The sequence below is a fragment of the Acinonyx jubatus genome, chromosome A2 (assembly GCF_027475565.1).
Source record: "Acinonyx jubatus isolate Ajub_Pintada_27869175 chromosome A2, VMU_Ajub_asm_v1.0, whole genome shotgun sequence".
In the NCBI taxonomy this organism is placed as follows: Eukaryota; Metazoa; Chordata; class Mammalia; order Carnivora; family Felidae; genus Acinonyx; species Acinonyx jubatus.
The window spans coordinates 158,238,706-158,261,462 of NC_069383.1; the positions used below are offsets into that span (position 1 = coordinate 158,238,706).

Here is a 22,757-nt window from a genome sequence, read left to right on the forward strand (position 1 = left end):
GGCTCTGGGGCTCAGGCCAGGAAGCCTTGATTCATCCCAGAAGTAGGTCAGCTTTTTTTTTTTTCCCCTACCAAAAACCAAGCGGGGGGGGGGGGTGGTGGGGAACAGGAGTCAACAGGCTGACGAGGCTGGAACAGCTGTGGGGTGGTGAGATGGGTCAGGTCCCGCGCCTGCTCCTTCTCTCTGACCCACAAACACCATGGGGGGCTGAAGCCCCCAAACCTGAGCTACTCACATGGAGTCCTAGATTTGTTTTAACTGCCCTGCACCCCGGCTTCTCTCTACAGCAGACCCTGTGGATGTGCTGAAGGCCCTGGGTGTGCGAGGGGGCCAGGCTGGGGTCTCTGAAGGGCCTGGCTTCTGCCCCCAGAGGGCCCCAGAGGGTGACCGGGCATTCAGGGTTGGCAAGGCCACCACACTTGGGATCCCTACGTGGGAGCTTTTTCCAGGTGAGTCAGTGCAGGAGGGGTTGGGGGGAGTCATCCTGGGAGCATGGGTCTCTGCCAGGCCCTCTAAGCTGCCCCTTTCCCTCTGCCCCTTCAGATGGGCACTTTCCCGAGAACTTTTCCGTGCTGATCACTCTGCGGGGCCAGCCAGCCAACCAATCTGTCCTTCTGTCCATTTATGATGAGGGTGGTGCTCGGCAGCTGGGCCTGGCTCTGGGGCCAGCTCTGGGTCTCCTAGGTGACTCCTTCAGCCCCCTCCCCCAGCAGGTCAACCTCATGGATGGCAGGTGAGTATAGGGAAGGTTGGGGTCCAGAGAGAAGTGGGGTGAGAAGCACCCCCCACTGAGACTGTCCTCTTGCAGGTGGCACCGTGTGGCAATCAGTGTGGATGGCAGGATGGTGACTCTGGTGGCCGACTGTGAACCTCAGCCCCCCACGTTGGGCCAGGGGCCTCGATTCATTAGCACGGCTGGACTCACTGTGTTGGGAACCCAGGATCTCGGGGAGGAGACTTTTGAGGTAGGGGTTCAGTGGTCGGGGAAACTGAGGCAGGGGACGGGAAGGCGTTTTGGCCAGCTTCACCCCAGGTCCAGGAAGCTGAGGAGAGGGAGTGGAATGCATCGTTGTGCATCTTGTGGTGCGTGAGATTGTAGAGCCACAAAACAACAGTACGCGATAGTGCATACTTGACTCGTGGTAGAATACGGTGGAGACGTGGGACTGTACTGGTTGCTACGATGGTGCGTGACTGTGTGTGGTTGTGATGTGTGTCCCCTCCAGGGGGCCAGGGACCACATTCATCTTGTTCCCCTCCTTATCCCCAATACCTTAAAGGGCACCTGGCACATATTAGGTGTCAGGTGCCTGGGGGCAAAGGAATAAATGTGCCTCTGATGGGACAGGTGTTGTAGGGTATGATTTATGGCTGTGATTTGGTGTGACCGTGACAGAATCTTCCTCCCTCTCAGAGGGATTGTGGGGGCTGTGGTGGGGCCACCCCCTCTTTATACTTATGGGGCCCTGGGTAGAGAAATACCAAGCCTTGGTGCTTGGAATAGGGTGTCAGAGTCAGCCTGTGACTTTCTTTCCCTGGCCCCCATCCTCTCCCCAGGGAGATATTCAGGAGTTGCTGATAAGTCCAGATCCTCAGGCTGCCTTCCAGGCCTGTGAGCGGTACCTTCCTGGCTGTGACAACCTGGACCCTGTTGGCACAGGGGTAAGTGAGGCGTTTGTCCTGAGGTCAGGCTGAATCATCCCTGGATCCAGATCTCAGGAATGAGTGAATTCTGACCCCTACCTGGGACTGAGTGACTCCTGCCCTCAAGAAGATCCTAGGCATGAGTGACCTTGATCTAAGTCACATAACTGAGTGATTCTTGGATCCAGATCGTATGCTTGACCCTAGGTCACAGGACTGAGTGAGCCCTGGGTTCAAAACATGGGACCAATGAGCCATGTGCCAGCATGGTCCCAGATGACTGAGCCATGGGGGCTCCACTGAGGGGCTCTGGACCTGATGGAGGTCCTCTTCCCAGGCCCCCCAGGGTGAGCCAGAAACTCCAGCCCCTCGACGTAAGGGGAAGGGAAAAGGGAAGAAAAAAGGGCGAGGTTGTAAGGGGAAGGGCAGGAAGAAGAAGAAGAACAAGGAGACTTTGACCCCAAGCCTACCTCCTGGCTCCCTGGAGAACCAGGTAAGGGATCTGCAGCCACTCACCTCTGCTCTTTGACTGCCTGACCTCTGGTCTCTGATTCCTACTGACTGCTGGTACCTCATCCAAGTTCTATGCCTTTGGTCTCCAATCCCTGACCTTTGACTTGTCTCAGCTGACTGATATCTATGTCTGTGTGGCAGGGGGGCTGGAACTGTCTTATGAGCTTTCTCATCTCTGCTCCTCAATGTCCAGTTTTTGGGGCTGGAGGAAAGGGGCAAACCCAGATGATTACCTTATATTAGGAGGTTCTTGATGGAGGCTACTGCTTAAGGGCAGCAATTAGCTGGAGTGAATAATGGGTTCATTAGTTAGAGTGTCATTGTTTGGGATTGATTGGTCTAGGTAACTGGTGAGGGTTATTCATTGGAGAAGTCTAATTGGGGGGCACTGTTTGGCTCTCCTGATAGAGATTGCGGGTTGGGAGGTCACTAAAGGGAGATATTGATTGAGGTTGATGTTTGAGAGGTTCCTAAGTGGGGGTCATTGTTGGAAGTCATTGATAGAGACCACTGTTGGTGTTATTGTTGTCACTGGTTTAGGGTTAATGGGAAGGGGCCATTGATGGGGATTATTAGTTGGGAAGGAAGGTAGGTCATCAGTAGGGGACCACTGATTAGAAGGCACTAGTGGGGTCACCAGTTATAGTCACCAGTTGCAGAAATGACTTTCAGGGGTCATGGATGAGATAATTGGTTTGGGAGTCCCTGATGGATTATTAGTTGGGAAGGCATTGATGGGTCACTGATTAGTGAAATGACTGTTTGGGGTCATTGGTGGGGTAGCAATAGATGGGCTCGCTTATGGTTGCTTGTTGTTGGAGGATCACTGGTTAGGGGAATAATTGATTAGGGGGTCACTGGTAAGGCTTAGTAGTTGAGGGTCTACTAGCTAGTACTTGTTGTGGAGGGGGTCATTGGTTGGGGAGGTCACTGGATGGGAGAGTAAATGGTTGTAGTCATTGACTGCAGGGGCCGCTGATGGATCACTAGTTACAGGAATAACTAGTTATAGGAATAAAGGCCAGTGATGTGAGTTATTAGTTGGAGGGGTCATTGGTTAAGTCCCTTAGTGGGATCATTAGTCAGGGGATATTGATGGGGGTCATTAATTAGGGAGTCACTAATGGGCCCCTGGTTGTAGGAATCATTAGAGGTCATTAATGGGAGATCATTAGCTGGTGAGTCACTGGGTAGGCATCCTTGGTGCAGGCCATTGGTTGGGGGAGAGTCACTGGTCACATTCCATCTGTTCTCACTGATGTACTAACTCAGTGGAGAGAAAGAAATGATCACTTCAGGCCCAGAAAAAGAACCCCTCCCCAACCCCTTCCTCAGGAAGGGCCTGGGCCTCTACTACCCTCTTTGTGCCCTTGACCAAATTTCTCTACAGCTGTCCAGGCCTCTCTAATTGTGGCCTGGCTGGCTGACCACTGAGCTCTGCCTTGGGAGAAGACATGTGGGGTGGGCTTCTTGGAGTCTGGTCCTGAGTACTGGACCTTGACTGTGGTTATCGAGCCAGCCCCACTCTGCCTTCTAGGTCTCCCAGACCTGACCCAGCCTTGCTCTTCTTCCACACAAGAGGCCTCCCCCTGCTGGCGGCTGTCCTGATCCAGTCAGAACACATTTGCCTCCATTGACCAGTCCCAGTCCCCTACCTTATACCTCGCTGATGGTTTTTTGGGGGAGTCCTCCTTTGCTTCCTTCCTCGGACTGGGCATTGCTGGGGGCGGGGCCAGGGTCTAGCTTCCCCTGGGGGACTAATACTTCTTTTGTCCCTGCTGCAGACCTCCACTGACATCCCCCAAACAGAGACACCAGCTTCAACTTTACCTCCGATTCCCACGCCTTTGGTCATGACCACCACTGTGACTATTGGCCACAATGTCACCATGCTAGAGGTCAGTGGGAAGTGGACAGGGCTGGAAGGGAAGGGGGAAGGGAAAGTCCTGGGAACTGGTGGTGGCAGACAATGAGGACATCAGGGACAAACTTGGGTCTGTCACAATGTTCTCAGGGGCCCCTGGACCCTGACAGTGGAACAGAACTGAGGACCCTGGAGACTAAGTTAGCCAAAGAAGACAAAGAAGGAGGTGACCCTACCATTGTCCCTGTCTTCCGGGCAGCAGAGCAGCCGTCACAGACCCAGTTCCAGATTTTTTCTGTGAGTCTGAGTATTTGGGTGGGGGGGGCGGGGAGGAAGTCCTGCCTGGAACCACATAGGACCACATTTTCTCTTTTGCCTTCTTTTAATCTTGCCTAGAATGCCTTCCCACCACCCCACTGTAGTTGCTAAATATTATCACTATGCTGATGTGACAGGAGCTTCACGAATGGATGGCTCTGTGTATAGAATTACGCATTTGGCCTTTAGTCCAAGCGTGATGAGAAACCTCTTGATCAAGCTCATGGAGCCTGATCGGACTTGGAGCTTTAAAAGCTCTTTCTGGCTGCTGAACAGCATATGGACTGTAGGGGGAGCCAGAGGGGCAGCAGGGAAACCAGTGGTCTGTGCAGCAAGAGCCTGGTGACCTGGAGCAAGGTGGTGACAGCGGGGACAGAAAGAAGTGGACGGATCTGGGCCTGTCTTACTACTGGAGATGGAGAAAGATGCGAGGATGACTTAGCCGATGCATGGTGGCACCTTTGAACAAGATGGGGACGCCTAAAGGAAGAGCGGGTGGAAAGCATCAAGGGTCCCATTTTGGATGTGCTAAACTGGCAACCCCTGCTTGGCATCCAAATGGAGATGCCAAGTGGGTGATTGTTTAGAAGATTCTGGAGTTCAAGGGACATGGTCTAGGCTGGAGATAAAGACTTGGGAACCATCAACCGGAGGGATGCTACCTTTAGCCAAGGGATTGGACAAGATTGCTTTGGAAAATAGTGCAGACTGGGAAGGGTCCCAGGTTCTAGCCTTGGTATTGGGCAAGGGAGGAGGGGAATGCTCATAGCCAACCTACCCTGAGGGCTTGTTATGTGTCGACCATTGTTTTAATTTATTCTTCTTCCTGGGGGACATACACTGTTATCATTTGCCTACTGACTCTGCAGGTGAGGCCATAGGAGTCGAATAAGTTGTTCCCCGTCACCAGATAGTGAGAGGCAGCTCCAGGATTAGGACCCCACAGCACACCCTGAAGTTCATGCTCTTCTCCTTGACCATGGTCAGGGCTCACATGTCTTTTCTGTTCATTCCCCTGCCCCAGGGTGCTGGAGAGAAGGGAGCAAAAGGGGAACCAGCAGTGATTGAACAGGTGAGGGGCCTGGGGCTAGGAGGAGGTGGAGAGGTCTGGGCTAGAACGGGGGTCACACTCATTTCTCCCTCAGGGACAGAAGTTTGAGGGACCTCCAGGAGCCCCAGGACCCCGAGTGAGTGATGGCTGCACCCCCCTCTTCCTTTCTATTCTAGTTGGGGTATTTGAGACCCGGGGGTGGAGGGTTGAGGTGTAACATTGCCATATCATTAAAAGATTATTGCATATTTGAGGCTCAAAGGGTGAATCAAAATAGGGGTTGGGATGTAAAGTTGGGGGGTGGTATGGGTCAATATAGTACTGAGGGGCCAGGAATGGCTCAGTGATGGGTAAGGAGGTCTGCATGGGGTCAGAGTCAGTGGTGGGTCAGAAGTTGGCCTGGCTCGAGCTTTGCACTCCTTATGAACCTCTGTTCTCTGTCCCCAACAGGGGGTGGTCGGCCCCTCAGGCCCTCCCGGCCCCCCAGGATTCCCTGGAGACCCTGGTCTACCGGTAAGAGACTCCCTCTGGGTTGTATCCTTTTGGGGGGGGTGAGGTTTTGGGCCATGTGGCCGAAGGTGGGCATGTGTATGTCTGAACATGGATCTGGGACTGAGGATCTGGACTGGGGCAGGGACTGAGGACACCACACTGAAACTGGCACTGGCCCCACTTGCTCATCTGTCTTTCCATCTGTGAATTGTCACTCTGGCCCATGTCCTGTCTCTGGGGGTGTATCCGCTGCTTTTCTCCTTCCATCTGTCTCTATCCCTGAGTGTCCTTCATCTCTGTCTTTCTCCCTATGTCTCTGTCTCTCCCCTCTCCCCCTCTATCTCTATCTCTCATCTCTGTCTGTCTATCTCTCTGCCTCCATCCCCCTCTGTGTCTCTCCCTCTCTCAGGGTCCTGTTGGCCTCCCCGGAATCCCTGGCATCGATGGGATCCGGGGTCTACCAGGCACTGTGATCATGATGCCGGTAAGAGGGGGATAGGGTAGCGCATCCTTGGGGGGTGTAGTCCTGACCCAGGAGGGGCCTCTCCTTGGGCCCCCCTCATGACTAGCTGCCCCCTAGTTCCAGTTTGCAAGCAGCTCCCTCAAAGGACCCCCAGTCTCCTTCCAGCAAGCCCAGGCGCAGGCAGTCCTGCAACAGGCTCAGGTGAGTGGAAGATAATCAGGGGACCAACGGGGGGTAACGGGAGGACATTGAGGGAGTGACAGCGATGGGGATAATGGAGGCTAGTCGGGGGGCAGGTGGATGTTTGTCTCCTGAAGATGCTCTTTTGGAGGGTGTTGGGGTTTGGTGGGAGACCTGAGGATCTGTTTCCCCCATCTTTCCAGCTGTCTATGAAAGGTCCTCCTGGCCCGGTGGGGCTCACTGGGCGCCCAGGCCCTGTGGTGAGTAAGGAGACTGTACAGAGGAGGGGGACACATCAGTGGAGAAGGGCAACCTCCCTCTAATTCCATTTCCCCATCTCTTTCCTCCAAGGGTCTCCCTGGGTATCCCGGTCAGAAAGGAGAGATGGGAGAAATGGGGCCACAGGTGAGACTGGGGGATGGGGCCAGGATTGGAGGGGAAGGGTCTTCTCCCGGAGCCACAGGATAAAGTGCTGTTTGAGGACAATGACAAAGGGGCTGAGGATACCTTTGCAATTGCTGCCCTTCCTAGAGAATGATTAAAAAGAAGTCCTTTCTCCTTCTTGTTCTTTTTCTTCCTCCTTTTCTCTCCTAGGGTCCCCGAGGCCTTCAGGGACCTCTTGGGCCCCCTGGCCGGGAGGGAAAGATGGTGAGTAACTCGGAAGTCTTTAGGCCATCCCTCATCTATCCCTCAACACCCAACAGGAGTCTTGGCTCCGTGCCCGCAGGGTCTGCTGGTGTCATTGGTGGGATAAGGGCACCGAGGACAGAGAACGGCAGCTCCACTGAGTTTGTCACAAAGGGATCTGGTCGGGTCACAGAGCCAAGGAGGACTTTCTAGAGAGAATGATGCTTGAACTGAGGTCTGAGGTATAACCAAGTAAACAGGAGAGGAAGGGCATTCCAGTAGAAGGAACAGCATGCGCAAAAGAAAAGACTGGTATACTGAGGGAGATGATGAGCAAGATAATTCCAGACAATTGTTAAATGCAGCGGGAAATGAAGAACTGGGACAATTAATGGAGACTGGAGATTTTAATTTTTGTGATCCTGGTGATGTGCACTCGGGGAAAGGGCCTGGAGATAAAGAACAGTGGACGGGTTTGAGATGTGTTTGGGAGGTTAAACTGATACACAGAGAATCCCCCAGGATTCTTCATGAGGGAGGAGCTCAACAGACAGCGATGGGTGTCTTGATGTTGTCACCTCCCTGACAGGGCCGCTCTGGAGCAGATGGGGCCCGGGGCCTCCCAGGGGACACAGGACCTAAGGTAGGTGATAAGGTCAGTTTCGGGACTTGGAGGGACGGTTGGGTCGAGGATTCGGGGTTCAGGCGGTGTCTCTTTGTGCAGGGTGATCGGGGCTTTGACGGCCTGCCAGGGCTGCCTGGTGAGAAGGGCCAAAGGGTGAGTGTGTGAGGCCCCTCCTGCATGTCAAGCCTCCCAGTATTCAGGATGCCCTCCCCACCCCCAGGGTCAGAATCCCCATCCCCATGTCCGAGCTCTCATTCCTGTGCTGCATGTCCTTCCCTGGGAGGCTGGTCTCTACCCTCACATCTCCACTCTGAACGCCCCCCCCTCCTAACTCCAGGGTGACTTTGGCCATGTGGGGCAACCTGGCCCCCCAGGAGAGGATGGTGAGAAGGTAAGTTTGGGGAAGAGAGGGAATGGTTTAGAGTGAGAGTCAGAGAGGAATGGAGTCTTCAGGGGCCGGGATGAGAGGTGAGGGTCTGTGCTGGAGGGCCAGGATCCCCAGTGGGGCTCAAAAAGGTAGACTGAGGGCTGGGAGCTAGTACCAGAGTTGGTAGGTGGGACTCAGGTTTGGGGTCAGGGGCCCGAACTGAATCACGTGTGCTCAGTCTATTGGTTACTGCCTTACACTCTGGCTCTGGGATCCCCTGGAAGAGGTGCCCAGATGAGGGAAGGTGGTTTTCTGAGGGTTATACTCCCCACCCCCCCCCTCACCGAGTGATGAATGCTTTCCCACAGGGAGCAGAGGGACCTCCGGGGCCCACAGGCCAGGCTGGGGAACCGGTGAGTACCAGGACCCTCAGGCCCCTTTGCCTGGCCCAGGGGAGGGAGCCAGGACTCACGGGGCCTCCGAGCAGGGGTGCTGGAATAATGCTCCTACCTCCTTGCAGGGCCCCCGAGGACTGATCGGCCCTAGAGGCTCCCCTGGTCCCCTGGGACGCCCGGTGAGACTGTCGCTATCTGTCCACCTCTCTGCTTGTCTTCCTCTCACCTCTGTCTCCTCTGCGTGCCCATTTCTGTTACCTGATTTCGCTGCCTGCTCATCTTCCCACCTGTACCTCTCGGTGTCTCAGACTCAGGCTCCTGTGTGGTATCTGCCCGGGTCTCACACCCTCTCCTCCCCCAGGGTGTACTTGGGATTGATGGTGCTCCGGGAGCCAAGGGAAATGTGGTACGTGTCCCGCCTTCTGACCCCTAGCGCTTTCTGATGCGCTGACCCCGTGGCCATCTGTCCATATCCCTGTGCACTCCCCTGGCCCCCTTGTCAATTTCACTGGCACCTCCACGCTGGGGTCCCTTCCAGAGTCACAGCACCCCCACTTTCTCCCCAGGGTCCTCCCGGAGAACCAGGCCCTCCAGGACAGCAGGGAAATCCTGGATCCCAGGTTTGAGCTATCGATTTCAATAACCGGGGTTTGACAGTAGTCGGCCATGGTCATAGACCCCTCCCAGCCTCCCCACTCCCCAGCTCATTGCTCATTTCTCATGTCTTCCTTCACCTTCCTTTTTTTTTTCTTTCTTTATGTCCCCAGGGACTCCCTGGCCCCCAGGGGCCCATTGGCACTCCTGGGGAGAAGGTGAGTGACAACCCCATCTACCACCACCTTCTCCTGTCTTCTTCCTTCAATTCTGCTGCAGGAAAAGCTTCCCACCAGGGCCCTGTGGTTAGCCCTGGATAATGGTGAATCGCAACAATCCTTCAGCAACCTGAGAGTTAAAAAAAAAAAAAAAATCACTGACGGGAAAGGGTTGATTGGGGGAAACGGAAATAAGGGCACATTGTCAGGATTTAGGGGAACCCACAGAAGCCACCGTCATCAAAAATATTAGCGAGATCCATGGGCCAGGAAGGCCTTTCTCTGGGGTCCTGTGGTGTCATCTTTATTCCCCGGCACATGTGTTCCCTCTCCCTCAGCAGACAGGCTTTTTCCTGCACATGTCTTTGTCCACCCCACCCCCCCCCCGCCAGTCCCGTTTCTGCACGATTTATCACCATTTCAGCCCCCAGCTCCGCATGGCCTTATAGTTTCTTTACCTAAACCCACCTGATCATAGTTTCTATGAAATGAGACGTCGCTTACCTCAAATTCTCAGAAGAAAATGATTGGTTTAGTTGGACCCAGTGCCCGCCTCTGGACCTATCAACTATTCGCAGAACACAGGGGTCACCTCATGCCTGCCTAGGCCCACCTCTCTCAGATGAAGGTGGAGGCACTTCTAAAGAAAGGGATATTGCTGAAGAATCCCCCAGCCCAACGTGTTCCTCACCCTGTTTTTACCTCCTTTGTCTCCACTCTCCCAGGAGTGAAGGATTTCTGAGGCTCAGAGAGGGAAAGGGGCTGGCCCAGGGTCACTCAGTAAGACTGGGCAGAGCTAGGGAGAGGTTTCGTAGCCTGTGGGGTGTGCTTGTTCTGTGACCTTGATGTCGCTGCATGTCTGAGTAGGGCTGTTCTTGGTGGGATGCCAGACTGAGACTCTGTGTCTCTCCCTACTGTTCATCTTCTTTCAGGGCCCCCCTGGAAACCCAGGTATTCCAGGCATTCAAGGATCTGATGGCCCTCCGGTGAGAAGTGGGTGCTGGCAGAAGGAGGAGGGAGAAGGGGGAGGCTTGGGAATTTGGATGGCAAATCCAGGTCCCTGACAACTTCTTTCCCCAGGGTCACCCAGGCCATGAGGGTCCCACAGGAGAGAAAGGGGCCCAGGTGAGTGGCCTGGAGAGAGGCCGGGTTGGGGATGAGGGTTGGTAGGGCAGGGCCAGGAGTCAGGGGCTCATGAGGAGAGGAACGAGGGCACTGGTAACATGGAGGGGGAAGGACAGGACGGCACTGATCTTATCTCCATCCCAGGGTCCACCAGGGTCAGCAGGACCCCCGGGCTATCCTGGACCTCGGGGTGTGAAGGTAGGTGATGCTTGGGGCGCATAAGTAGGGGTGATTCATTGGCATGAGCTCCAGGGAACCAGCTTCATGGTAAACCTGTGCACATGTGCTGAGAGGTATCGATCTGCAGGAAAGGCGTGGTGGGAGTGGGGTTTCAATCTGAGTGACAATAGGTAGAAATGTGTGTGTTACCTGGAGCTGAACAGCCAAAGGGAGGTACCGTCATGTAGTTGTCACCTTGTAACTGAGAATAGTTAGGCCCATGAAGGGCCTAAGCTCAGTCCAGGTCAGCACTCTGTAGTGAAGCAGACAGTTTATGTCTTACCTCAAGCCCAGGGCCATATGATCTTCAAGCACAGAAATGCTGGGATAAGCCAAGAGCCGTACTGTTGACCGAAGGCAGGGACGTTGGACTTCACATTTGTATGAGTCCAGTCACGTTGTAGCCAAGTACCTGTGGTTTGAGAACAGAGTTTGGTGGTAGCCAAGAGGCAACTTGTCACATTTTTGCACTGGAGGTAAGCTCAGTTATCTCCGAGCCAAGGAGGTGGTTCTATTGCAGCTGGCCACAGAGTCCTATGGGTGGCCAAAGTCAGAGTTATGTTGTAACCAGCCATAATTATAGAGAGAGAGTTGAAGGCCATGTTGTAGCTGAGTCTAGTTTTGTTGTAGCCAGGGTCAGAGAATCACGGTAGCCAAGCCTGGTTACACTGCAGTCAAAGGAATTGCCCGGAGGCAGGCGAGGGTCAAAATACTTCTACTGTATTTAAGTACAACTTCATTGTTGTCTTTGAGCTCAGTTAAACCTTGTGTCTCTGCGGCTGGAGACGGTCATGCTATCGTCAAAACACAGTTATGTTGTATCCAAGTGCAATTTCATTACAGTCTCTGAGCTCAGTTACATGTGTCTTTCTGTGGCTGGAGACAGTCATGCTATTGTCAAAACACAGTTAGGCTGTATCCAAGTGCAATTTCTTTATAGTCTCTGAGCTCAGTCACATTGTAGCCAAGTGCAGTTTTCACTGCAACCCAAGCCCGGGGTTTGGGCACCTGGGCTTGAACTGAGCAGCCTTGGTGTAGCTAAGCACAGACTGGCTTTGTTGCCAGGCACAGAGTCGCATTGTAGCCAGCACAATGGGGAACATTCCTTTGCCTTTAGAATGAGACTGGGGCCTGGAATGTTCATCCTCATTCTCCTGCCAGAAGGAACTGTGGACACTGTGTCCCCGGGAGATTGGAATCAATTACTCGGAAATTTGGCCTTCCCTGCACACCCCCACACAGATGACCTTGGGAGGCTGCCAGTGGGAAGAGGGGCGGAGAGGCAGACTTTTGCACACCACACTAGCAAGGCTTTGGAGAAGGGTCATTTCCTCTGAGGCTGCCCCCTTCCACTCGTGTCCAATATCCTTTTGGGTCTGTCCTGACTGTTTTGGGACAGGGAACTGAGTTGGAAGGCCCTTCTGAAGCAGGAGAGGGACTGGAGGTCTCTTTTGTTTTTCAGGGTACCTCTGGCAACCGTGGCCTCCAGGGGGAGAAAGGAGAGAAGGTGAGAAGGAAGGGGATTCCTGGTTGAGGGGAGCCCTAATAACGGGCTTCTGGTTGTGTCCCTTCCCTGAAACCCTGACCTCTGACCTCTGACCTCTAACACTCTCTCTCCCCCAGGGAGAGGATGGCTTCCCAGGCTTCAAGGGCGATGGGGGGCTTAAAGGAGATCGGGTAAGATGATTTCCAGATGAGGGATTTAGTGGTTCTGGGGAGCTTGGGGAAGACATTGGTGGGGGTGGGGGTGCTGGGGCTAAGACAGGGAGCTGGAGGCGGCCGGAGTGACACAGGGCCTGATACCGCCTTTCTATTGCAGGGACCCCCCGGGCCTCCTGGTCCTCGGGGAGAAGATGGTCCCGAAGGGCTGAAGGGGCAGGAGGGGCTGGCCGGCGAGGAGGGGCCCCCAGGCTCAGCTGGGGAGAAGGTGAATGGACCGTGGTCACCCTCTCTCCAGTCTACCCTCCAGCTTCCCATCCTGCAGCGAAGGTGTTCCCTGGCCCTTTGCCTTCTGCCCTTGGCTGTTTTGTCTCCAGCCTCAGGAGACTGCTACCTCGCTGTCTCTGATTCCTTCACTCAGCATGATAGAGAAATTGCACACACTACATTATCTGATTTTTATCCCCACCGCAGGCGACGGGCATTTTTACCCCCATTTTGCAGACAAAGAAACTGAGGTTCGCAACAGAATTGAATGGAATGAGTTGCCCAAAGATATGCCTGTAGCAGCCAGGAGCCAAGACTTGAACTCACGTTTCCCTGAATTCTACGCTGTTGTCCCTGCCCCCCCCCCCCCCCCCCCCCCCCCCCCCCCCCCCCGTCCCAGCCATCCTGCCCTTTCTTTCCTGATCCTCAGGGTTCAACTCCTGACCTTTGTCCCATAATTTTTCTGCAGGGCAAGCTGGGGTTGCCAGGTCTCCCAGGTTACCCAGGACGTCCAGGCCCTAAGGTAAGAAGCTAAGGGGTTAGGGGTGGGCAAGGGCAGGACTCAGAGACTAATCAGCATCTGGAGGGCCAGGCTGTGGTCTGGGGGACTGAGCCATCCACCCCACGGGTCACTGAGAGACGGCGAAGACGTGAGCTTTCGCATCAGACTTGGGTTCAGATACCGACCCCTTACCTGCTAAGTGACCTTGGTCAAGTCTCTTGAACCCACTTGCTTGTTGCAAAATGGAGATCCTGGATTTGTCTCATCAACTTGATTATAGTAACAGTGATAATTTTGATAATCAAACTATAGGATCCTTCTTATTTGGTGTGATTGAGGTTGGTTCAAAGTCAGTAAGGAGGAGAATCACAAAAAATACACATCTGACCTCTCTCTCCTCCCTCTCTGCCCCTCCCCCACTCATGTTCACGCACACACTCTCTCTCTCTCTCAAGATAAATAAACTAAAAAAACAACACACACACACAAAACAGAAATGGCCTCCTAAATGGCTCAGTCAGTGAAGCGTCTGACTCTTGATATTGGCTCAGGTCATGACCTCATAGTTTGTGAGATCGAGCCCCACATCGGGCTCTGTGCTGACAGTGTGGAGCCTGCTTGGGATTCTTTCTTTCCCTCTCTCTCTCTCTCTTTCCTCCTTCCCCTCCCCTGCTCCTGCTCTCTCTCTCTCTCTCTTTCAAAATAAATAAACTTTAAAAAATACATATTTGACATATCTTGAATTATAACATATTAAAATGCACTTATATAAAATGTACATTTGTTTTGCCAATGTTTTGATGGATGAGGCTGCTGATTAGACATGTATTTCTGCCTAAACCACACCCTCATTACATCACTGATGATTTATATTGTGGGTTTATATAAAATGAAGCAGAAACTTGGACACTTGGGAAGAGAGCTGAGTGCAGAATCCTTCCAGAGTGCCACAGTTTGTCATTTCCATCTGGCAGTCATCTTATGCGTGCCTAATTTGACAGTGACTTTTTTTTTCAGTGACTTCCCTCTCTATAGCGAGTCTTTTCCATTTGACTTAGGTTTAATAGATGTCTTTTTTTTTCCCATTCTTCATTCCATCCGTTGTTGTAAAAACGTTCACTGAGTCACATGACTCCGAGAGCAAGGGCAACTGACATAAAACGATTTGGGAGGAAACTCAAGGCACCGTAACTTAGAATAGAACTCAATCTGCTGGAGCAGAAGTTCATGGGAGTTAGAGCAAAGCCTCCTAGCCACGACCAGTCTGTGTGTTTTGGGCATCGCGTGCTACACGGCAGAAGGCATGGTGTGTTGGTTGAGTTGAGATGCCTTAGCCAGTGTCAGGGTCTTAGCGCTTTAACAAAAATACTTTAGATGGTGGGGGGGGGGTGGGGGGCTGAAACAACAGAAATTTATTTCTCACAGTTTTGGATGCTAGAAGTCTGAGACCAAAGGTTTAGCATGGCAGTGGGAGAGAAAGAGAGCAAGGAGAGGGAAGAAGGGAGGGAGAGAGAGACAGAGAGACCTAGACTCCTTTTCTTTTTAAAGTTTTTTTTTTTCCTCATTTTATTTATTTTAAAGAGAGAAGGTGGGGCAGAGGGGCAGAGGGAGAGAGAGAGAGAATCCCAAGCAGGCTCCACACTGTCAGCGCAGAGCCCGAGATGGGGCTCGGACTCACGAACCGTGAGATCATGACCTGAGCCAGTCAGATGCTTAACCGACTGAACCACCCAGGCGCCCCTCCAAATGACCATTCTTCAACATAGGGCTTCAACATATGAATTTTGAGAGGACACAAACATTCAGTCCATAGCAGTCAGTGATAATCAGCATGAATGATGACAGCTGATATTTCATAAGCACTTACTATGTGCCACACACAGTGTAAAATGCTTCCTATTCATTATTCTGTTTAATCCTCACCAGGGACACCTGGGTGGCTTAGTCAGTTAAGCGCCCAATTTTGGCTCAGGTCATGATCTCATGGTCCGTGAGTTCACGTCCCACATCGGGCTGTGTGCTGTCAGACCGGAGCCTGGAGCCTGCTTCGGATTCTGTGTCTCCCTCTCTCTCTGCCCCTCCCCCGCTCATGCTCTGTCTCTCTCTGTGTCTCAAAAAATGAATAAACATTAAAAAAAAATTTTTTTTAATCTTCACCAAAAACTTGTGAGGGAGGTATCATTGGTGTGCCCAGGCTACAAATGAGGAAACTGATGCTCAGAGAGGGTAGGCCATTTGTCCAGGGCCACACAGCTAATCCAGTGGGGGGTCTGGGATTCAAAACATGGTGAGGAGCGGGAGGGGATAGCAGAACCTGTGATGTGTTCCTCTGTGGGGATGGGGGAGGATGCCTCCAAACGGGCAGGACAGCATGGACTGGGGTCAGTTAACCAATATCCAGTAAGCCCTGACTGTGTACCAGGTTGAGGGGATTAAGATCAGGAGATCAGAGCACCATGTCAGAGCAGAGAAAACAGACAACGGATGAGTAAGCAAGTGAACAAGGTCATTTCAATATAAATATTATGGGAAAACAAACTAGGACAAGGTGACAGAGGGTGACTTGGAGGACGTGGTGGTCAGGATGGTGGCAGAAGGCTTCTCTAAGGAACTGACATGTAAATGAGATCCAGACCATAGGGATACCTGCCTGTGTGGGGACCTGAGAGACGAGCATTTTAGACGAAGGAAGCAGCCAGTGCAAAGGCCCTGAGGCAGGAGTGTACTGGTGTGCCTGAGTAGCATGGAAGAGGCCAGTGTGGCTGAAGTGGAGGGAGCAAGGGGTGAGCGAGGGGAAAGAGGAGGGCAGAGGGCTGCCTGGGAGGAGGATGGGCCTGGAAGGACCAAAGAAACTTCTGGAAAGGACGGAGTGGCTGAAGGGTGAGGGGTCAACTTTGCTGACCACCCACTCCACAACCACCACCCCCCATCTTTTCTCTCTGTTTCTCTCAACTCAGGGATCTACTGGCTTTCCTGGGCCGCTGGGACCCTTAGGAGAAAAAGGGAAGCGGGTGAGTCGGGGGGCCGGGGAAGGGTAGGGCTTATCTGGGGGAACACGTGCAGCTCTGCACGGCAGCGGGTAGGCCCCATAGCTAAGCCTGGAAGCACTTGTCTGCACGCATATTCCCATCTGCGGTGCGGGGCACAGGTAGGTGACCCCACCTCGCGTTACTGTGCGTGAGTCTGCGCGTACGGGTGCCTCTCGGTGTAGATCAGATGGGGTCTGGGTGTTACAACCCGCGGGCCTGCGGTAAACAAGGACATAAGCCTGCATGCACGTGCGTGGCCGTGGACATAAATGTGCGTAGGGGTGTGTGTGTGTGTGTGTGTGTGTGTGTGTGAAAGGCTTGTGAAGAAATGTACAGCAGGTGCCTTTCTGGGTCTGTGCCCGGTTGTGTGTGTTTCCCGTCTTTGTGCCATAACTGTCTTCTGCTTCCCTGTCACCCGATTTGTTCTCCAGGGCAAAGCGGGGCAGCCGGGCCTGGAAGGGGAGCGGGGGCCACCAGTAAGAAGAGTGAATGCTCTCCCATCCTGCTGGGCCTTGGGGGGCAGGGCTGCGAGGAGGGGCTGCAAGAGGAGAGGCGGGGGGTGAGGGGGGGATCGTGAGCGGGCAGGGCAGAGCGTCTGGGGTCTGGGTTATGTCCGTGTCCCTGGTGGGGCAAGGAGGGGTCACGACGGGAGGCGGCCCAGGCGAGTCGGGCTTGTCTCCTAGATTCCCGCACCCTCTCACTTCTCATCTTTGCTTCTTTGCTACTCAGGGCTCCCGTGGAGAGAGGGGCCAACCGGGTCCCACCGGGCAACCGGGCCCCAAGGTATGGGCTGGGTGGGTGATCGGGCCCTCGTGCGGGCCCCCCCGGCCCGGGCTCCCCGGCCCTCCCTGTGAGTTTGTCCTGCAGCCTGAATCCCATCTACTCTGTCCTAGGGTGATGTGGGCCAGGACGGGGCCTCTGGGATCCCTGGGGAAAAGGTGAGTGTGTGTGTGTGTGTGTGTGTGTGTGTGTGTGTCGGGATGGCAGACCAACCCAGGAGGTGGTTAGGATGCAATGGAAGGAACGCAGCCTCTGAAGTCCGGAGCTGTGAGTTCAAGCCCTAGCTCTGCCACTCAGCTGCTGCGTGACCTTGGGCGAGTCACTCCACCTCTCTGGGCCTCAGTTTCCCCCTCTATAAAATGGGAATAACCACAAAGGGCTGCAGTGACAATTGGAATGAATGACTGCGGGTGCGTGTTTGGCCCCCTGCCCGGCGTGCAGAAAGCACTCCACGTGCTCGGTATGTGGGGCTTGGGGGGCAGGAGGGATGAGACCGTGGCTTCTGGTTCCATTTCAGGGCCTCCCAGGTCTGCAGGGCCCTCCTGGATTCCCCGGGCCAAAGGGTCCCCCTGTAAGTGCGTGCACCCTGGGTGGGGGGGCCCGGAGGGAAGCCAGGGAGTGGGGAGACTCCTTAGTGCCGTCTCACCTCCCTCCCACCCTGCTCCCCAGGGTCCCCAGGGGAAGGACGGGCGTCCCGGGCATCCTGGACAAAGAGGAGAACTGGTGAGTGGCCCCTTGACTTCTGACCCCTCACCCCCTGAGGCTCTCTGGTTCTCTCTCCCATGTGACACCCCTTGAAATTTTTCTCCCCAGGGCTTCCAAGGTCAGACAGGCCCACCTGGACCAGCTGGTGTCGTGGGTCCTCAGGTCAGAAGGGAGCCCACAGGTCTTTCCAGTTTTGCAGATATTTCGGGGGGAGGTGCATCTCAGACAGACCTTCCCCCCCCCCCCCCCACCGCCCCCGACCCCGGGCGGCCTCCATTCAAGAGAAGCTTCCTTCTTCTCCAGGGAAAGACAGGAGAAGCAGGACCTCTGGGCGAGAGGGGCCCCCCAGGCCCGCCTGGACCTCCAGGTGAACAAGGTCTTCCAGGCCTGGAAGGCAGAGAGGGTGTCAAGGTGAGACCCTACCCCCTAAGAAATCTGGCTGAGTGGCCCCATGCCACCCCAAGGCTCAGAATCAGCTCCGTGGGGGAGGGGCCCAGATTCACAGAGGGGGAAGCACCTCTGCACCTCTCTGGAGGCTGACCTTCTTCCTGCAACTCCCGTAGGGAGACCTGGGGCCCCCCGGGCCCCTTGGGAAGGAAGGGCCGCCTGGACCCAGGGGCTTCCCCGGCCCCCAAGGAGCCCCTGGTGACCCCGTGAGTATTCTTTGGAACCCCTCCTAAATGTGCCTGGCTGGCCTGTGAAGCAGAGAAGGAAAGGGGGGCTCGGGGGGAGGGACATGGTGATGGCATCCCGGGTGCAGTAAAGGAATCATAGCCGGAGGGACCTAAAGGAGAGAGACCCCTGACCTTCAGTGCCCAGGAGGAAGGTGGGAACTGTGAGCCCCCAGAGTGAAGACAGGACCTGAGCCACACCCTTGGGGGGGTCTCTTGACTGAATCATCTCCTCCCTCAGGGACCTATTGGTTTAAAGGGTGACAAAGGCCCCCTGGGCCCTGTTGGAGCCAATGTAAGTGTAACCCCATCTGCTGGGTGGGGGGCAGTGTGTGTGTGGGGGGGGGGGCTTGGGGCATCTGGGAAGCTGGGCATCGCTATGATTAAGTCCACTATTTTGGGTGTCAAACAGGCCTGGGTCACCCTTGTGACCTCAGTTTTCTCATCTGTAACACAGCCCCCCGCCCCACAGACTGTAAATCTCAGTGAGATGATCCGTCTGACACATACTTGCCTGCATGCCAGACATCAACATATAAAAACCTCCCTTCTCCTGGAGCTTCTGTTGTAGTTGGTGATGCATGACACGGAGAAGGGGGAGTAGGGAGGGAGCAGTTGAAACGGGTTGGTCAAGGAAGGCCCCCTGAGAAGGTGACATTTGAGCTGAGACCTGAAGGAGGTGAAGGAGGAGCCATGCGGATATACAGGGGAAGGGTGTTCCAGGCAGAGGGAATAGCATGTGCAAAGGCCCTGTGGTTGGAGTGTGCTAGCATGTTGGAGGAAATGCTCAAGAGGCCTGTGTGACTGGAAAGAAGTGAGGACGGGTGAGTGGGAGGCGGAGAGGGCAGGAGGTGATGAGGCAACTCGTGCAGAGCCTTGTGGGCTACCAGGAGGACTTCGCATTTTCCCTGAGTAAGGTGGGAGCCGTGGAGGGCTGTGGGCAGAGGGACATGTGTACCCTGACTCAGGTGTCCCTCTGGCCACTGTGCGGAAGGGAACAGATGGATATGACGCTGGTTAACTACCTGCCTCAGTGCCTGGTGGCTTGAAACCCCCTCTATCCATGAGAACTTTTGCTATTTTCCCCACACTTCTCACCCCTGTTTCCAGGGCCCTCCTGGGGAGCGGGGTCCTGTGGGCCCGGCAGGAGGCATGGGGCTTCCTGGCCAAAGTGGAGGCCAAGGCCCTGTTGGCCCTGCAGGCGAGAAGGGGTCCCCGGTAAGTGCCTGCCTGCTACAGTCCTCAAGCATCCTCAGGACCCAGCACCCCCCACATCCCCGGACCTTCACCTCTGCCCTGGCCCCTGACCATCCCCTCTTCCACTCCCCCATCAGGGCGAACGTGGCTCCCCTGGCCCCACCGGCAAAGATGGGATCCCAGGGCCCCTGGGGCTTCCTGGACCGCCGGGAGCTGTTGGGCCTTCTGGTGAGGATGGGGACAAGGTGAGTTCACGGACACAAGAGCTCGTGGAGGAGGGGCTGGGGGGCTCAGGGTAGGGAGAGGCCATGTTGGTCCTCCCTCACCTGTTTCCTCTGCAGGGGGAAGTGGGTGCCCCTGGCAACAAAGGGAGCAAAGGCGATAAAGGGGATGCGGTGAGTGTGGGGCCCAGTGAGGGAGGTGGGCCTGGGGGAAGGCAGGGGGATGTGAAGGATGAGGGGGATAGCTGGGACCCCAGGGGAATGGGAAGGGTGCTGAGATGGCTACCCTCTCCTGTCCCTTTCCTTGGTGGCCATCTCTCTGTCTGTGACTCTGCATGGCCCTGGGCATCACCTCCCCAGCTTCCCTCTAGGACCTTCAGCCAAAGCGTTGCATCTGTGAGCCAGCTCAGTCCCTGGAGGGACTTCTGGGGAAAAGTCCTAGTGACCCAAGCATTGGACGATGTCTGTATCTGATCCCACTTGTTGGTGGCTAGGACGACAGGATTGTGGGGGAAGCAGCTCTTGCTTCCTGGTGGGGGCAGTGGGAGCAGTGAATGTCATCTTGAGCACGCTCCCAATCTTGAATTTGAGGTGTTTTTGGCTGTGTTCCCTCCCCCAGGGCCCGCCTGGACCAACAGGGGTACGGGGTCCCGTGGGACACCCAGGCTCCCCGGTGAGTGCTCTTGGCTTTGTGGCCATTGCCTGGATCCCAGATGGGAAGGGACAGTGTCCTCCACCATGACCCAGACCCAAACTCAACCCCACCCCTACCCCTCTGTGATGACACCCAACAGGAACTCATCCCAGAGTCTGGCTCGATCCCAACCTCAACCTGAACCCTGAAGGGCATCACAGTTCCAGTCTCAACCCCACTTATGACCTGAACCTCAATCCCAGCTTAAACTGTATCTTCAAATCTGAGCCTTGACCCAGTCCTACCCTGAAGCCCAACTTTGACCCACCCTCCAGTGCTGACCCCAAACCTGGACCCAAACTTTGAATCGGACTTTGGCCCCAATGTCAAGCCCGACCCTAGATTTCACCTCCACCTCGTCTGAACGCTGCTCATGACCTTGACCTCAACCCACCACCCAATGCCCATCTCACCACTCGCTGCCCATCTGAAAACTTTGACTCAACTCTTGACTTAATTCCCAAACTCTGTACCCTTAACCTGTTCCCCCACCTCCAAGCCCAACCCTGACCCTTTCCAAACTTAATCCCAAACCTGACTGCAACCGTTAACCTGACTTTGACCCTGTCTCCAACCCTTGACCCACACCCTCACTGTGCCCTGTTTCTGTCCTTCTCCCAGGGAGCAGATGGGGCTCAGGGACGCAGGGGACCACCAGGCCTCTTTGGGCAGAAGGGAGATGATGGAGTGAGAGGCTTCGTTGGGGTGATTGGCCCCCCTGGCCTGCAGGTGTGTGTCTGAGTTTGGGGGCGTGGCCTCTTTCCCCACACTCTGTGCTCCAATCTTGCTTCTTTGTTCCACAGGGACTGCCGGGCCCTCCTGGAGAGAAAGGGGAGGTCGGAGATGTAGGGTCCATGGTATGGACAACCTGGGGAAGGTGGGAGGGCACGAGGATAGCAGGGTGGTGGTGACCGTTAGCCTGATTTGGAGGTGGTGGTGTCACAGGGCACATTGTCATTTTAAGATGATGCTGGGAACCAGCATTAAGGATGGTGTTTGTGGTTAGTGGTGCCTTTGAGGGGTCATGAGGTCACTGGATGCTATTCTGACTGTCTCACAGGGTCCCCATGGAGCTCCAGGCCCTAGGGGTCCCCATGGCCCCAGTGGATCGGAGGTGAGGACCCTCTGTGGGGGGTGGGCAGGATGCCTGAGAGGTGGGGACATCCATTTCCCACGAAGGGGCTGTTGGCATCCTGCAGTCCCACTTCTACCCCTTGCTGTCTCTCCAGGGCCCTCCAGGGCTGCCTGGGGGAGTTGGTCAACCGGGCGCTGTGGGCGAGAAGGTGAGAGAAAAGGGGCAGGGGACTGCCTAGGGTTGGGAAGGCACAGCCAGTCTTGCTTGGGGGTGGCTGTTCTGGGGAGCTCCTTTCTGTCTGTCATAATCAGACCTCTCCTTACGCTCAACTTCGCCTCCTACAGGGTGAGCCAGGGGAGGCTGGAGACCCAGGACCCCCAGGAGCCCCAGGCATCCCTGTGAGTGACTGTGTCCTGTGCCCCTGCACCCATCTCAGGGAACCTCTGACCCCTGGGCATCTTGGGGCACCTTGACCCCTGGGCAGACCAGAGTCACCCATTGACCCAGGACCTATGGGTAGCCCCAGTTGTCTTGATGACAAAGCCCTGGAAGGTCTCAGATAGGGCTGCTACACAGAGTTCTTCAGGTTGTACACTGCACAAGGGTGTGGGGCTGAGAGAGGGGGTGGGGGCTCGGATCCAAGCCATACACCCTGAGTTGGGGATGAACTTCCCAGAGGGATCCCCTTTTCTAATTCACTCCAATGTGGCATGTGGGCTAGACCAAACTTGGTCATGATCTCCGAGCACCTGGGCCATCCTTGCCCCTGACTCCTATAAGTCCTAGATCCTGTGACCTCTGACTCTTGGACAGTCTAGGCTACTCTGACCCCTGGCCCCAGGAAGTCCCAGACTACCCAGATTCTTGAGTCCAGGGATGCTGACCCTTGACCCCTGACCCTGGACTCTTGTCTAGGCTATTCTGACCTCCAACCTCTATTTCTACAAAGGGGCCCAAGGGAGAAATTGGTGAAAAGGGGGACTCAGGTCCATCTGGGGCTGCTGGACCCCCAGGCAAGAAAGGCCCCCCTGGAGAGGATGGAGTCAAAGGGAACGTGGTGAGTCCTCAGAGAAGAGGAGGCAGAGATGGGGAGGGGCCTTGACCCTGCTCCCCGACTTCTAGAGCAGGGCTTCCCTCCTCCAACCTGCTGGCCCCCGAGCCACCCAGAACGTGGCTGACAATGACCAAAGGCACGCTTGTATGTCACAGGATGGGGTGGAAGTTGCTTCCACACAGAACCAATCTGGAAATGTTGGCAACAG

General features: G+C 55.1%; 1 protein-coding gene across 2 annotated transcripts in view; it reads left to right on the top strand.

Annotated features, from left to right (window-relative positions):
* COL5A3 (collagen type V alpha 3 chain) overlaps nucleotides 1-22,757 on the top strand; it is a 35,694-nt gene that overhangs the window by 3,839 nt on the left and 9,098 nt on the right. The window contains exons 2-51 of one of the 2 annotated variants that reach the window (XM_053219925.1): nucleotides 288-449; nucleotides 544-733; nucleotides 809-965; nucleotides 1,558-1,662; nucleotides 1,982-2,137; nucleotides 3,942-4,055; nucleotides 4,172-4,318; nucleotides 5,364-5,411; nucleotides 5,485-5,526; nucleotides 5,841-5,903; nucleotides 6,292-6,366; nucleotides 6,463-6,546; nucleotides 6,729-6,785; nucleotides 6,877-6,930; nucleotides 7,120-7,173; nucleotides 7,742-7,795; nucleotides 7,877-7,930; nucleotides 8,115-8,168; nucleotides 8,513-8,557; nucleotides 8,665-8,718; nucleotides 8,901-8,945; nucleotides 9,106-9,159; nucleotides 9,307-9,351; nucleotides 10,284-10,337; nucleotides 10,432-10,476; nucleotides 10,621-10,674; nucleotides 12,158-12,202; nucleotides 12,319-12,372; nucleotides 12,515-12,622; nucleotides 13,091-13,144; nucleotides 16,081-16,134; nucleotides 16,584-16,628; nucleotides 16,882-16,935; nucleotides 17,046-17,090; nucleotides 17,450-17,503; nucleotides 17,602-17,655; nucleotides 17,746-17,799; nucleotides 17,941-18,048; nucleotides 18,201-18,290; nucleotides 18,550-18,603; nucleotides 19,419-19,526; nucleotides 19,643-19,750; nucleotides 19,847-19,900; nucleotides 20,346-20,399; nucleotides 21,042-21,149; nucleotides 21,224-21,277; nucleotides 21,481-21,534; nucleotides 21,650-21,703; nucleotides 21,840-21,893; nucleotides 22,445-22,552. In XM_053219925.1, coding sequence (XP_053075900.1) covers nucleotides 288-449; nucleotides 544-733; nucleotides 809-965; nucleotides 1,558-1,662; nucleotides 1,982-2,137; nucleotides 3,942-4,055; nucleotides 4,172-4,318; nucleotides 5,364-5,411; nucleotides 5,485-5,526; nucleotides 5,841-5,903; nucleotides 6,292-6,366; nucleotides 6,463-6,546; nucleotides 6,729-6,785; nucleotides 6,877-6,930; nucleotides 7,120-7,173; nucleotides 7,742-7,795; nucleotides 7,877-7,930; nucleotides 8,115-8,168; nucleotides 8,513-8,557; nucleotides 8,665-8,718; nucleotides 8,901-8,945; nucleotides 9,106-9,159; nucleotides 9,307-9,351; nucleotides 10,284-10,337; nucleotides 10,432-10,476; nucleotides 10,621-10,674; nucleotides 12,158-12,202; nucleotides 12,319-12,372; nucleotides 12,515-12,622; nucleotides 13,091-13,144; nucleotides 16,081-16,134; nucleotides 16,584-16,628; nucleotides 16,882-16,935; nucleotides 17,046-17,090; nucleotides 17,450-17,503; nucleotides 17,602-17,655; nucleotides 17,746-17,799; nucleotides 17,941-18,048; nucleotides 18,201-18,290; nucleotides 18,550-18,603; nucleotides 19,419-19,526; nucleotides 19,643-19,750; nucleotides 19,847-19,900; nucleotides 20,346-20,399; nucleotides 21,042-21,149; nucleotides 21,224-21,277; nucleotides 21,481-21,534; nucleotides 21,650-21,703; nucleotides 21,840-21,893; nucleotides 22,445-22,552 — 3,695 coding nt within the window. The remainder of the gene's footprint in view (nucleotides 1-287; nucleotides 450-543; nucleotides 734-808; nucleotides 966-1,557; nucleotides 1,663-1,981; nucleotides 2,138-3,941; nucleotides 4,056-4,171; nucleotides 4,319-5,363; nucleotides 5,412-5,484; nucleotides 5,527-5,840; nucleotides 5,904-6,291; nucleotides 6,367-6,462; nucleotides 6,547-6,728; nucleotides 6,786-6,876; nucleotides 6,931-7,119; nucleotides 7,174-7,741; nucleotides 7,796-7,876; nucleotides 7,931-8,114; nucleotides 8,169-8,512; nucleotides 8,558-8,664; nucleotides 8,719-8,900; nucleotides 8,946-9,105; nucleotides 9,160-9,306; nucleotides 9,352-10,283; nucleotides 10,338-10,431; nucleotides 10,477-10,620; nucleotides 10,675-12,157; nucleotides 12,203-12,318; nucleotides 12,373-12,514; nucleotides 12,623-13,090; nucleotides 13,145-16,080; nucleotides 16,135-16,583; nucleotides 16,629-16,881; nucleotides 16,936-17,045; nucleotides 17,091-17,449; nucleotides 17,504-17,601; nucleotides 17,656-17,745; nucleotides 17,800-17,940; nucleotides 18,049-18,200; nucleotides 18,291-18,549; nucleotides 18,604-19,418; nucleotides 19,527-19,642; nucleotides 19,751-19,846; nucleotides 19,901-20,345; nucleotides 20,400-21,041; nucleotides 21,150-21,223; nucleotides 21,278-21,480; nucleotides 21,535-21,649; nucleotides 21,704-21,839; nucleotides 21,894-22,444; nucleotides 22,553-22,757) is intronic. The other variant, XM_053219926.1, reaches the window with a different exon arrangement.